Below are 14856 nucleotides of genomic sequence, written 5' to 3'. Positions count from 1 at the left end.
CGAAGGGCCACGCATCACTATCACTGTGGCCCCTACACACGGAGCGATGTAGGGGCATTCTCTAAACTAGATCTAGTGAGCTTGCTTAGAAAATGCCCTGAAATCGGCGCGTGTGAAGCCCATTACCTGGACAAGGGTAACAGACTAGATAGATAGATAGATAGATGGATATATATATAGATAGATATACATGTCATTACTGGCAGATTGTGTGCTCTTATCTGACGATCCGTTTTCTCTTCCTGCAGAGTTACAGGAAAGTCACAGCCAGCAAATCGCTTCTCTCACAGAAACCTACCAAAGATTAACCACTTCCCTCCAGGTTTGCTTCTTTTTTTTTACTCCTCTTAGTATCTTACTTCCGCTGCGTGTGGTGGGACTTTAACCCATTTGTGCTTCTTAACTTATACATTATGTAGTTGAGATATTATAAGACTTTTCGCCTGATTCACAGGAGGATGTAGGGTCGATGCTGTATGCAGTTGGCCTATATTCGGAGTCTGCGCCTGCGTCCCATTCGCACATGCATGCATCCCGGCTGTTTCAGACCGTATTCCGTTCGGTCTGGCAATCCGCATGGGATACTGTTGAAATGGAGTCATGAGACCCCTGACAATGAGCAGGTAGTGGGGCATTAATATGTGAGGCATAATTTGGCACAAGGGGCATAATTGTGCGGGGCATTCTGTATAGGGCAGAAACCTTGTTTGCGGTTATCTACCAGTTCCTACCCATAGACTTCTATGGGAAATTTTCCCCGTAGAAGCGTATGGGCTCCACTTGACTGACCGCACAGGAAAGCTGTGGTGATCCTTGATTGGCTGGCAGGTCCCAAAGTGACAAATGTCACATTGGAGACCTGCCATTTGCGGAAGGGAATCCATGTGTTTACACATGGATTTCCTTTTGTCGCTGGATCTTGATTGCCAGTTTTGTTTTTGATTTTTAACCACTGGGATACCTACATGGACCAAAGAGGACCGATTTACACAGGATTAGGTGAGTATGTTTATTTTTTTCATTACAGGTTACCTATGGATTTCCAAGAAGCGAATGTGAATGTCTACCAGGGATGTAGGTAAGTATGTGTCAGTATGTATGTGAGTGGAATGTGCAAGAGTGTGTAATAAAGCTGTAATTTTATGGTGTGTGTACTGTCTTGTAATATTTGTTTTACTGGTGGGGCTAGAGGTATCAGTGAGCCCTTTAATGACCTGCATACTGGTTCTCTAAGTATCAATATGCGGGGGAGTCTTGTTGGGACCTGTAGTTCCACAAGTAAAATGCAATACTCCATTTTTTTAAATTTTGAAGACCGCTACGTACTTTTACCCCCATGTTTTCTAAACCACGACTGATCCATGAGCCGCTGCTGGTTCTTTATTTGCAGGCCTCGCACAAATTTTTCCCTGTATATTTAGATTCCGGACCGGCTCAGAGTGCACTGAGCTGGTTATGCTTCGGAGGGGGGACCCCACTCAGTTTAAAAAAAAAAAAAATTAACTCCTTTAACTAATTTTACACAAAGAAACTTCGCACTGATCATCGCATGGATGTCATTGATGCCTTTGGAAAGTCCTGCCGAGATTTGCATGCGAGAACACAGGGCTAGTTCTGCGCCTCTGCCATACCCTCCAACATTTCCAACGCAAAAATTGGTACAGAGGGGTGTGGCCATTTGTAAAGGGGGAGTGGTCTTGGCCTTTTTACTTTCCACTACATATCCCAATTTCTTTAAGCATACCATTTTAAAATAAATACTTTGCTGGCTGTCCCAACCTGGAACAGTCAGTCCCGTCGGCAGTGCGGGGTCTGGCCAGAAGATCAGCCGCTGTTACTCCCCACTGCCGGGTTCTCCATGCTGCGGCACATCAGCTGCCGGGTTCTCCATGCTGCGGCACATCAGGCCGCTCACTCTTTGATCCCGGCAGCTTGTGCTGTAGCGAATGGGTGCGGTGTGGGGAGAGAAATACAAATTCAGTCACTGGCACTACTGATTGGGCTCACACAGTATGCCGGAACTTGTATTCTCCCCACAGCCGTGACATCCCCCAACCAGAGTCTCTCCCTGAGCAGGGGGAGGCGGGCCTGCCACGTCCCTCTGCCTTGCACCCTGGGAGATGTATTCCTGGCCAGCCACTCCCCCACACTCCCTGGGGAGCAGTCGGCAATGTTATGAACTACATCTCCTAGAGTCCCTTAGTCAGCCAGAACTGATTTAAAAAAAAAACGGTACAATCGGAAATTGTACAGTTTATTTTAGCTGGTACAGACTGTTAAAAACCGGTACTATACCGGCTAAAACGTTACAGTTGGAGGGGATGCCCAGCTTAACCATCATTGGTAATGTGTGTAAAACATCTTTTACTTATATCACTGAATCAGGCCCATAGAGCACAGCTTTTGGTACTCTGCTGCAGTCTACAATAAATACCACAGCTAGCTTTTAGAATGAATTTACTGTACCAATTTAGAACATACAGAAGGCTTGTAGTAGGTTACTCTAGAACCCTGTCTATTCCTCCAAGCTTATCCTGTGGTCGTCAACTTATTCCTGCTCTTATCATATTTGGGTGTTATACCTACAGTAGTAACACTTGCTGATATTATTAGATAGCATTCTCTTTTTAACCTATTATAGTGCTTAAGGTAATGCATGGTCCTTGTGAAGCTTAGAGGACCATTCATATAACCTGCGAAGCCTAACAAGCTGGTCCAACAGATCCGTATAGATCACCCTAAAATAGTGGTGACTCGAACTGGTAACTGGTAGAGGCTAGGGTGGTATCGGGATCAGTGGGATCCCAGGATTTGGCATTAAAATCCACATCATTTAAATCAATCCCGGGATTCCAAGATTAGCATGCACGTGCGCAATCTAATGCCCTTCAGTATTTGAGTGCCCACTCAGACGGTGCCCGGCTGCTTCCGTCCAGGCTGTGCAGCTCTGCGCATGACGTGATGTCAGAGGTCAGCCTGCCACTGCTCCACTCCCTCCTTTTCCTACCACCCACCGCACCTTTCCGCCGCTGCTGCACCACCCGCAGAACCTCTCTGTTGGCCACCACACTGCACCTCTTCGCCGACGCATCTCTCCTTCACCGCACTAACCACCAACCAGCCCATGCAAGGTAAACGTGCTGCACGGCTGTTTTTCATATATATTATGGTGGCTCAATCCCAGGTATCCTTGGAATCCAGAGATTGTGCATTTTTCAATCCTGAACCCCCAGGATTGGCATCCCTATTAGAGGCCAAGGTGTAAATTTACTAAAGCTTCCAAAAATGAAAAGAAGTCCATTGCAACCAATCAGCTTCTGTCTGTCATTTCTCTATTGCACAGGTTCTCAAACTCGGTCCTCAGAACCCTACACTGTGCATGCTTTGCAGGTCTCCTCACAGAGGGCCAGATGTATCAAGCTTCAAAAGTGTTAAAATGGAGAGCGATAAACAACCAGCCAATCAGCTCCTACCTGTCATGTCACAGACTGTGTTTGAAAAAGGGCAGGAAGGAGCTGATTGGCTGGCTGCCCTTTTTCAAACCCAGCCTGTGACATGACAGGTAGGAGCTGATTGGCTGGTTATATATCACTCTCCATTTTATCACTTTTGAAGCTTGATACATATGGCCCAGAATCAATAGTGAAATAATTAACTCCACCTGTGGATCTTTTCAAATGTGAACTGTGTGGGGTCCTGAGAACCGAGTTTGAGAACCCCTGCTCTATATCATCCTAGGAAACTATAGACAAAATCTGATTGGTTGATATGGGCAAAATCACCTCTTTTTTATTAATTTTTTTAAGCTTTAGTCAATTTACCCTTACGTGTGCTAGAATGTATCACAATGTACTTTTTTGGCACTGTTGCTGATTTAGTTTCATGTTTCTTTATGGGCACTTCACAAATCATCTTCTTGTAGGAAACAGTCGCTGGATTAAATGCCCAGTTGGCTTCTTTCCGAGAAAAAATGAAACGCGTCGAGGACTCTGTCTTGAATCAAGACTACAAAAGACATGTACAGGTAATACCTGGATCATATGCTGGTCTGTATTTTATATTCACGAACTGTATAAACAGATTATTTTGGTTTGTTGATTACCTTAGTTTATCATCAATGTCTTTTTATGTTGTCTTTGATGACTAATAATAGCTCTGCTCATACAGTATTTGTTATATCTGGATGCAATAAAAATAGGCAACTTTTACCTAAATAATAAAAATACAGAGGGCCAGATGCAGTAAGCTTCAAAAGTGATAAAATGGAGGGTGATAAACAGGCAGCCAATCAGCTCCTACCTGCCATGTCACAGGCTGTGTTTGAAAAATGTCAGGCAGGAGCTGATTGGTTGGTTGTTTATCACTCTCCATTTTATCACTTTTGAAGCTTAGTGCATCTGGCCCAGAATAGAAGTAATAAAGCTATTACAAAAAAATATTAGAATCAGGGAACCAAAAGGTTTTAATGTCCATACAAACATGCAGTGCAGGCAGCCATGTTGTGGGCTGAGGTAATATTCAGCCTATGAGTTCCCCAGGAATTATAGACTCATTGGGCCAGATGCACTAAGCTTCAAAAGGGATAAAATGGAGAATGATAAACAACCAACCAATCAGCTCCTGCCTGACATTTTTCAAACACAGTCTGTGACATGGCAGGTAGGAGCTGATTGGCTGGCTGTTTATCACTCTCCATTTTATCCCTTTTGAAGCTTAGTGCATCTGGCTCTTTATCTGGAATTCCAATAATTTAGGGAAATCCAGAAAGGAAATAAGTAAGTTATTGCAGCTGTTAGGTGATTTTCGCATACACATAAAAATAAACATCAAATGGTTTTCGCTGTGAGGAGGTCTCCTAAAGAATTTCATGTAGGCAGAGAGCGCATGGACAGACAGAGGGGGTAGATGTATGATGCAGTGATAAGAGTGGAGAATCTGCCGATCATTTTATAGAATGAACTTGATAAATATTACCTCAAAACTGATTGGTTGCCATGGGTAATGTCTCCACCTGCACTCTTATCACTGCTTCTTCGTACATCTGCCCCCAGAGTCATTTGCAAATGTGGTTTGATAGTTTTTATGCACAGCATTCCAAATTCTTGAAAAGCCTGGAATACCCAAGTCACAGGCTTTCTGGGTAATAGTCATTCATTTCTTGTAAATCGATGGGTTGCATTCTCATGGATATTGTTCCCACTCCAAAAATGGCTGCCGCTACTGTAGACTATACCGGTCTGCTGTCCTAGAATGGCTGCAACGTTCCCCAAAAACAAACGGTACTCCCAGCCAGCACAACCCGCCCTGCACCATCCCCTTCCCTTGGCCGGGGGGGGGGGGGGGGGGGCAGATGTCTCAGCATGCCTGCCCCGACCTAGTGCAACTCCCCTCAGCCAGGCCCGCAGAATTCCGTACCGCGACTGCTGGCCGGTCGAATATTTTTACCATCGATAAGGGAGAAGAAGATTGTTTCCCTCCATCGATGGCACAGCAAAACCGATGTTTTGTTTCTGGTTTTTTTTTTTTTTTTACGGTACTGGGAAACGGAGCATTGATCCGCCCTTGAAACATCCCTGAAGCCCCGTCCCCACATTCTGATTGGCCCACGGGTCAGTCATCAAAGCAAATGGATGACCATCGATAGGGAAAGCTATCAATGGTCATCCATCACAGTCTTTGTTACTATCGGTGGCTGGCTGCAGTATCACCATCAATAGTGGTTGCAGTATCACATACAAAGCTTTCTGCGCAATCTCTGTAAAGCAATTCACATGTATCATGTATGCACCCATTTAAATGCTCCAAAATTAGAACTTTTCCAATGGCCAAGCTAAATCCAGGTCCTGTTTACTCCTTTACAGTCTGTTACTCGCGCAGTTATTTTCCAGCACAGCGTTGTAATCCTGTTCCTTTGATAATCTGTCTACAGTTAGGTGTGTTTGTACATTCCAGTCCGCAGCGTAATCGTGCTGGCAGAGCTTTAAAGGGGCAGGCCTGTAATCTCAGGGAAGAAAGGGCTATAAATACCAGGGCCGTCTTTTATACGCTCTGCTCTGTGTAGCGCTTATTGTGTTTCCATGTCAAGCCTTTGGGTACTGATGACATTTTTCCGCAGTATGAAGTTTCCACAATAGACTCGTATTTGCCCCACAAGACAATCTAACAGCACAAATCTAAATCAAGGTCAATTGGGTTTCTGGTCAGAATGATAATAGCTGCTGTCACGGGGTCTATTGTCACAAACACGTTACGGGGTCTTATTCCGAGATGGATGCAGCTGCGAGTATATGCAAATGGTAGTATTAGCCCCTCACCCCGCCATACCAGCATGCGTCTGAGTCAGATCGATAACGCCCACTTTGCGAAATGACTTTGTGATCACCATTGTTGCCTGCGACATAGAATTCGGACCATGGCTTATTTAATAATCCAATTCATTGCGCACAAGTATTTACTACTGCATACCTCCCAACATGACCCATTCCAGGAGGGACAAGATGCTCTGTTCCTGGACTTCCATGCCAGTGGCAGTTGCAGAGGTGAGGCTGCAGCACAGTCCAAAATTCAGATAGGGGAGCCCCAGCAACTGCCACCCCAAACACTACAGTCCAGGACACCGGCAGGTGTGGCTCCTCCTAATTTTGGACAGTGGTGCAGTCCCACGTCTGCAACTGCCACTGACAAGGAAGTCCAGGGATAGAGTATTCCATCCCTCCTGGAATGGGTCATGCTGGGAGGTATGCCACTATAACCCATAGCAACCAATCAGATATTTGCTTTCATTTTCAAATTCTCACTGTAAATAATATATTACCCCCCCCCTCCCCCCTTGAACTGGGCAGTGTCTCCCTGAAGCGGAGAAGGGCAGGGAGACGCTGCCCAGCAGCCGCAATGCTGGGACGCGCGTGCGTGTGAGATGCACGCGCGTCCCAGTCCCTATCGCCGGCGCTGGCCAGTGAAAGGGATCTGGCTGGCACCACCAAGGATGGCAGTGGCTCCATCTGTAGGTCGACATAGTTAAGGTCAACAGTGTTGTAAAGTCTACACAAGCATTGCTGACAATGGGAAGGCCGACAGTCCAAAGATAAAGGTCAACATGAGTTTTAAACTTTTTTTTTTGTCCCAGATGTTGACCTAGACAGGGTCCATGTCGACTAAGAGCTCGCTGTGCTCACCATGCTTCAGGCACTATTTTATTCTCTTACCACGACGTAGGGCACGAAATACCGCCTGTCGGCACATGTCGGTTCACTAAAACAGAAAAAACTCACGTCGACCTTTTCACTGTCAACCTTCCGTCCCTGTGGAACTTAGCCATGTCGACCTATTTCAAGTTTCGACCAAAGGCCTGTCCTCCATCAGTGGTTGACCCAATGCATGTTGACCTAATAACAATATCCCTTCATTAGTGATTAGTAATGTAACTCTGATATGTTCCTAGGACTATGGGAGCCCGGGTCAGTTCTGGGAGCAGGAGCTGCAGAGCTTGCACTTTGTAATAGAGATGAAGAACGAGCTGATACAAGAACAAGACAAGAGGCTGCTCATCCAGAAAGACACGGTGAGGACTGGGCACTACGGAAGGATCCGGTACCAATACTTTATATACTGTACCTATGGTATTACGGTATTACCAGCAAACAGACGGACTGGGAAATATTCCACCGTTTGTACCTATGTATGTTACAGATTGTGGTCCCTGCAAAAATTGAGTTGGACACATACACAGGTGGACTCGCGGCGGGTCCGGCGACTCACGCTGAGGTCCAGGAGAGAGGGGGGCATCACACACTGCTATTCCCCTCTCTCCACATGCGCGGTGCGTGTGTGCGCGCGTGAACAGATACAGGGCCGATTCGCTGATATAGGGAGTCTATGTTCCTTTCATCTGCATCTCCATCACAGTTGTGATGGAATACGCAGTTGCTGAGCATGTTGGGTTAGCTTCGGTAGACGTCTCTAGTCACTTACGGGGCCACAAAGTTCTCTCACTGAAGTAAGATCACTGCAGCGTGGCATTGTACCCGCATCCAAACCAGGAACGTTGTCAGTTGTACAGGATTACGATAGCTGTCCTTATAACTCTCAGGTCCAATTATAATTACTGTGTGCCACCTTGGTCTAATTGCTGACTGCTACATGACAGTGATCAGACAGGGCAGCGCGCTACAGAGCAGCCAATGGTTCATTCACAGCTATGGAGGGATTCAGACCTTATCGCTGAGCTGCAGGGAGCTGGTAAACGCTACATCACCGAACGCACACTCCTCTGCTCCTGTGCATGGCTACAAACGCGTACGCAGCCATGCACACAGGGGGGAAATCATTCACCATCTGATGATTTTCTCCCTGCTCGCAGTGCAAAGTAAGCCAGGACTCACTCGGCGCTGCCAAGGCCATGGGGAGAAGGATGCCACTGATGATGTCAGCTGTTGAATTCACAGTGCGGTGAGTGGGTCCGAATCAGGCCACTAGTTGTGCTTGCTTTTGTCACCGATGGCCTGAATCACAGGGGGATACGGTTGTGGCATTAGACATGCTACATGTGTGTCCCAATGATTTACCGCCTGGTGACTCAATATGACTTTAGAAGAGGGGGGGGAGACCATTGGTGGGCATTCCTAAGATCTAACAGGGATTGGGTCGCCAGATACATACGTGCTATGACCAGCAACTGCTGCTATTGCTGGTGTGTGACTGATGTGCGTCTGATTGTGCATCTTAATATGCAGAGAAGCAGATTAAAGCCGCAGCCGGTTACTGTCTGCACAATGGCCCTTATTCTAGTTGACTCGGACGGATGCATATTTTCTTATGGCCACCGAGTGTTCTTAGCCTCGCCTACCATACGGATCGCTCACACCGTCCGAATGCGGTAAGACGCCGAGCGAACGGACTGTGAGTTGATGTGTCATGTGATCAACTCCCATCTGTGGGAACCTCCCCCATCCTCCGATGGTCGCCGACCATCGAATGATGGACCGAGCGGTCAGACAGCTCCTAGTGCTCCAGACCACTCAGACATTTCTCCGTGCGAACGCAGGGATATGGGCGGGCAGCTGGCATCCGGCTATATCAGCTGTCCGCCCCCCACACGTGCATCACGGCCGCATTACCATATGTACGCCCGGCATTTTCATGGGAACGCCCATGAAACACGGGGCGTATGCTTATGGTAATGAGCCCAAACAGCCCTTCATGCCCCTCTCCACCCCCTGCTCGGATTGTTCCGACAGATCATTTTCTGTACGGAACTCACGCCGTATTCGCACGTGCGCAGCATTCGCACATGCGCAGAAATGCCTCTGCACATGCGCAAACACAATACATCGGTCGTCCGACCGAACACGCAGCCGTCCGACTCAATCAGAATAAGGGCCAAATTCCATTGGTTGCAGCATTAGCAGAAAGTCTCGCTGCCTGATACTGACGCAGTAGGCCAGCAACTGCATCCACGTCTGTGAGCTTTGGATGATTGCTGTTAAAAGCTGCAATCTGCAGCAGTTCATACTATAGAAACCTTTAATTACTGGCCATTTATAGTTACAAAGCTACTAGGGCAGGGGTGTCCAAACTTTTTGCGACGAGGGCCAGATTTGGTGAAGTGTAAATGTGTGGGGGCCGACCATTCAGCCTGACATTCTTTGAATCATTAATCACATCAGAATGGTCCCCCACTCTGCCCCCATTCATTCTATGTCCCCCAGCCTGCCCCTTCACTGTATTTCCCCCAGCCTGCCCCCATTCACTGTATGTCCCTCAGCCTGCCCCTCCTTCACTGTATGTCCCCCATTCACTGTATGTTCCCCACTCTGCACCCATTCACTCTGTCCCCCAGCCTGCCCCCCTTCTCTTAATGTCCATCAGTGCCTCCATTCATTGTATGTCCCCAAGCCTGACCCTCCACTGTATGACTCCCATTCACTGTATGGCCCCCATTCACTATGTACCCCACTTTGCCCCCATTCACTGTATGTCCCCCAGCCTGCCCCTGCTCCCCCTTCTCTGAATGGCCATCACTGCCTCCATTCACTGTATGTCCCCCAGCCTGAACCTTCTTTACTGTATGTCCCCGACTCTGCCCCCTCCCTTCTCTGTATGTTTACCAGCCCCTTGTGTGAGCCAGAGGAAGGAGAGGCAAAGCAGGCACTGCAAGGACAGGAGATGCTTGGGCTCCCGCAGCTGCCCTCCTCCGCTCTGCATGTTACGGGAGCAAGCTTCCCCCCACTGCTGTCACTGTGATTGTGGAGTAGGGTGATATTCGATTGCAGCAGCAGGTGTAGGACGCCAAACACATCTGACTGTGGCGGCCGGCACCTCCTCACTGCAGCAGACAGCAAGGTAAAGGCGCGCTCGCCTGGACCCCACCTTTAGTGTCCTGTGCTGTACTTCCCACATCTGATGCTCTGCCTGCTTAAATCTGGAGGCTGCGGGCCGCTTGAAATGACAGCGCGGTCCGCAATTGGCCCCCGGGCCTGACTTTGGACATGCCTGTACTAAGGTTCCCTCTCAGGATGTAATTGATGCCATTGATGTGGACTTGATCACACTGACAACAGCTCTGAGCAATTATTTGTTTTATATAAAAAAAAATAAGGTGCCGTGAGCAGTTTGTTATACAGCAATGGATCAGCTGGAGGATTATTCATCTGATGGGTTGTACCGGCCACACGTCTGCAGCGTTACATGAATTACACAGGTTTTGTGGCTGGCTGAGGGAAGCCTTCACTTCAGATGGATCTAATCGGCCGCAGATCCTGTGTAATCCATGAGCGTCCCAGTTTGAAGGTATAGGGCCAAATGTAATTGGGCGCGAGAATCAGAAAGTTGAGAGATTTTGGGAGATGTTTTCCTTGTTTTTTTAAAGTGGCAATCATTTACGTGGCAAAATCAGGTTGATTTTGCCATGTAAATGATTGCCACTTTAAATAAAATGGAGAACCCTATTAGCCATCCTCCTGATCTCCACAGAGGAGCCGCTTACCTCACTGCTACCGCCTTATGTGGTCATGGCTGGAAATATACCGACCGGCTGATCGGGAGAATTTAATCCATTCAGCCGAGGCTGAGAGAGAGAGAGCAATCTCAGCCAGTCAGCTGCCAGCTGTCGCTGTCCGCTCACTCAGCGCTTCCCAGACACTGCGGACTGCCTGCTCTGCCGCTGCACCCACAGCCCCCACGCTTCATGCTGCCCGGACCCCCTGTATCCGTCCCGGACTGCCAACTGCACAGCTGCAGCCCAAAACCCTGGGGGGCTTCAACATTTCAGTCAGGGCGCTAGGAGGCCTGGAGCCGGCCCTGTGTGTACCCAGCTTTACGCTATGTTATATCCCATCTAATTTCATCATCGTTTCCTTCTTTCTCCCCCTCTGGCAGATGGACAGAAATGTGATCTTAGAGGAGAAAGTGAGGACTCTGCAGCAGGAGACTGAGGCCTTGAGAGTACAGACGCAGAACCAGGCCATGCGGACAGTGTACGTACATTGCTGAATATACAGTATATAGGTCCAGACTGATTTGCGCACAGATATAAAGCATACTTGCCTACTTTTAAATTCTCCTCTCTGGAGGAGTCTGTCAGCATCACGCGTGGGGGCGGGGGCCTGATGTAGACGTCATCAAGCCCTGCCCCCAGCATGGCAAATAACCCCGATTTGTGGGGCCTCGTGGAGGGACGGGGCTAAAAGGCACTATTTGCCTATTTAGCCCCACCCCTCCCCGTGAATAGCTGCGAATCGCGGCAATTCATTGATGCGGCCGGGCAGCTGCAGGGGAGATCTGGAGGGTGAGGCATAATCCGTGAGGATTGCCCACCTTTCTGGGGGGCCGGGAGGGGGACACGATTTCCAGGACCCTCCCGGCCATTCCGGGAGGGTAGGCCACCCTGATATCCCACATAAAATGTATCAGTATAATCTAGCAGTGTAGCTTTGTCGCTTCCATTTGTTTTTAATAATGCAGAGAAGATGCACATTTTGATTGAGACAGATGGTCAGTGCAGCCATTTTGACTGGGATCTGTCATGCCAAGAGGGTCTTTTTGACTCAACTGAAGCTACATTGTATGAGGGCACATCTGTATACACAGTGTGTGTGTGTGTTTCTGTACACAAATGCTTATACTGTATATTTTCTCAATTTATCTTCTTCCATTTTGTTGTAGCCGTTTGTCTGAGGAGCTTTTGAGCACCCAGGTTGCCCTAGAAAAGGAAAAACAGCTAAGAGAACAGCTTCAGCGTGACAAAGAGCAGCACTTATACCGAGCAGTGAATGGAGACGGTCCTCCGCCATTTTCACTACCCATCACCAACCAGGAAGTGTCCATACTGGTAACCTAGGCCAAGGACTGGAAGCCCACTTTACACCAAGGACCTCATCATAGACAGCTGATTCAGATACTGTTTTATACCACGGCAACTGTTTTGCCAGTAGGGCACAATGCCTGCTCTCATGGAAACAGACTAAAGTTGTGGTGTATTTATTATATTTAATTATTGAGTATGAGTATTTCTTGTCACCGATTTCAATGACTGACAACAGCGAATCACTTTCTGCACACCATGTGAAAAGTTACTTTTCACCAGAATTACGACACAAAATTGTCTAATACTCACGTTCTATTTCCTGTACTTGTAGACTTATATGCACATTGCGAAGACCAGACATTGGGCCATATGCACTAAGATTGGAAAGTGATAAAATGAAGAGTGATAAGCCACCAACCTATCAGCTGACAGATAGGAGCTGATTGGTTGATGGTTTATTACTCTCTATTTGATCACTTTTTATGGCTTAGTATAGGCATGTCCAAATTGTGGCCCTCCAGCTGTTGTAAAACTACACCTCCCAGCATGCCTTGCCATAGTTTTACCATTCCCTAATGGCAATACTCTGGCAAGGCTTGCTGGGATGTGTAATTTCACAACAGCTGGAGGGCCATAGTTTGGACGTGCCTGGCTTAGTACATCTCGCCCCATGTATGGAGATTATAGAAGATTTCCTTACACTGCAGTCAAAACAAATTGTTTTTTTTTATTATTACTGTGGAACTACAAATCCCACGAATCTTAGATCTTATGTTTGCTTAAATATCAATGTGACAATACACAGGGTTTTCAATCAAAGCTATTATTACTTTGCACATTCAATTATATAATATATAATAATGTAATTGGAATAGCGGACGTCATTTAAGCAGGGTGGCCTACCCTCCCGGAATGGCCGGGAGGTTCCCGGAAATCGGGTCCCCCTCCCGGCCCCCCGGAAAGGGTGGCAATCCTCCCGCATATGCCCCCCAGCTCCCGTGATGGGGGGGTTCGCAGGCAAAATGCCGCGATCGTGGCATTTTAGCCCCGCCCCCCGCAGTGCAATGCCTGAAATACCGGCATTGCACGGTGGGGGGGCGGGGCTAAAATGACGCGACGCTGTAGGCACGCTCCTCACAAGGCATCATCTGTGTGGTCACGCCCCTGAACCGCCTCTTTTTCCACTCCTGGATATGGCCCCGCCCCCCTGCCTAACAGAGCTGGCTGCCCTCTCCCGGAGAGGGCAGCTCAAAAGTCGGCAAGTATGCATTTAAGTAAACTGATTAGCGGAGACTTGCCACTTTAACTACGCCTATTAACTATTCTCACTCTATTCCCAAAATATTAATGGGGTTTTCCACCTTTTAGAAAATAATTTATTTATTGGTAAGTTTACTTTTTAATAATGCTTTTTTGAGATCTGTTTTGTGTCATCTTTGTCTGATTATATAAGTACATTACAAAACGGCATAGGGGGCGGCCATAAATAATTAGAAAATGTTTCAGTTCAAAGTGTTCAATAAATTACAATCTTTTTTTTTTTTTTTACTGAGTGCAGTACCAACTGACAGCCTGCAGATGGTGCTGTGTTCCGTACAGAGATGACTGCAACGTAAATTTTAAATTATTGTTCCTTGTTTTAACTTTTTTCTTTGCCTGTGATACTGCATCAGCAATCTGTGTCATGTTTTTTTTTTATCGGAAATGTTCCTGCTATATGTAGATTTTACAGTGACACTTTAGCTCTTGAAATGTGCAGCGTCCTCCTGATTTTACTTTTTCAGATGTACAGTTTAGACTCCATTTCATAAGTAATAAATATTTTTTATCATCACACAAGCTCTGTAGTTCCTATAAATTTGTTTTTCACAGTGATTCCAACGTGGTTTTACACACACCACTGTGTCTGTTCTTCTATTAATGGCCATTTTAGGATGCAGAAGTAATACAGGGCCTGATTGACACCAGTTCGAGCGAACATGTAAACACCAGTCACAAATATGTACTTGAGGCAGCCATTTTGTGGCTATAGAATGCAGCCTGTGCAGCCATAGGGAGACACCACTGAGGCATTCGGAATGGTTAGGCTGCGTTTAATAATCTCTTCAGAAGTGCAGATGCCAGTGGCACCATTTTGAAATGCATGTAGATGATATGTAGATATTATGCTAGGCCAGGCATGTCCAAACTCTGGCCCTTCAGCTGTTGTGAAACTACACATCCCAGCATGCCTTGCATCAGGGAACAATTTGAATAGGGCTTCCCTTATTTTTTTACAACCAGCACCAGGTCCAAGGGCCGGTCCTGGTTCCCAAAATACGTGGGACAAAATGGCTTGGGGTCCCCCGTATTTTAAGAACCAGCACCAGGCCCAACCATCCAGCAGATTAATGGCACAGCCGGGGGGAGACTTTTTTTACATGTCCCCCCGGCCAAAGCATTAACCCCCTGACCGGTCAGCTTGGGGACACCGCCCAGTTGCATCGAGGACAGCCCCAGGCTTTAGCATGGGCAGGTAAGTTCTTGAGGGCGAGACCCCTTATTTGGGGGGG

At 47.3% G+C, this 14856-nt stretch overlaps 1 protein-coding gene across 1 annotated transcript in view; it reads left to right on the top strand.

Moving 5' to 3' along the window:
- CCDC69 (coiled-coil domain containing 69) overlaps nt 1-14143 on the top strand; it is a 36845-nt gene extending 22702 nt beyond the window's left edge. The window contains exons 5-9 of the mRNA XM_083181458.1: nt 249-322; nt 3923-4024; nt 7442-7561; nt 11377-11474; nt 12163-14143. Coding sequence (XP_083037584.1) covers nt 249-322; nt 3923-4024; nt 7442-7561; nt 11377-11474; nt 12163-12337 — 569 coding nt within the window. The 3' untranslated portion in view covers nt 12338-14143. The remainder of the gene's footprint in view (nt 1-248; nt 323-3922; nt 4025-7441; nt 7562-11376; nt 11475-12162) is intronic.
- Nucleotides 14144-14856: the final 713 nt, after the last annotated feature.

This window comes from Crinia signifera, chromosome 4 (assembly GCF_055691185.1).
Source record: "Crinia signifera chromosome 4, ASM5569118v1, whole genome shotgun sequence".
NCBI classification, from domain to species: domain Eukaryota; kingdom Metazoa; phylum Chordata; class Amphibia; order Anura; family Myobatrachidae; genus Crinia; species Crinia signifera.
The sequence above is the reverse complement of the archived record's forward strand: the minus strand, read 5'-3'. Positions and strand labels throughout refer to the sequence as shown.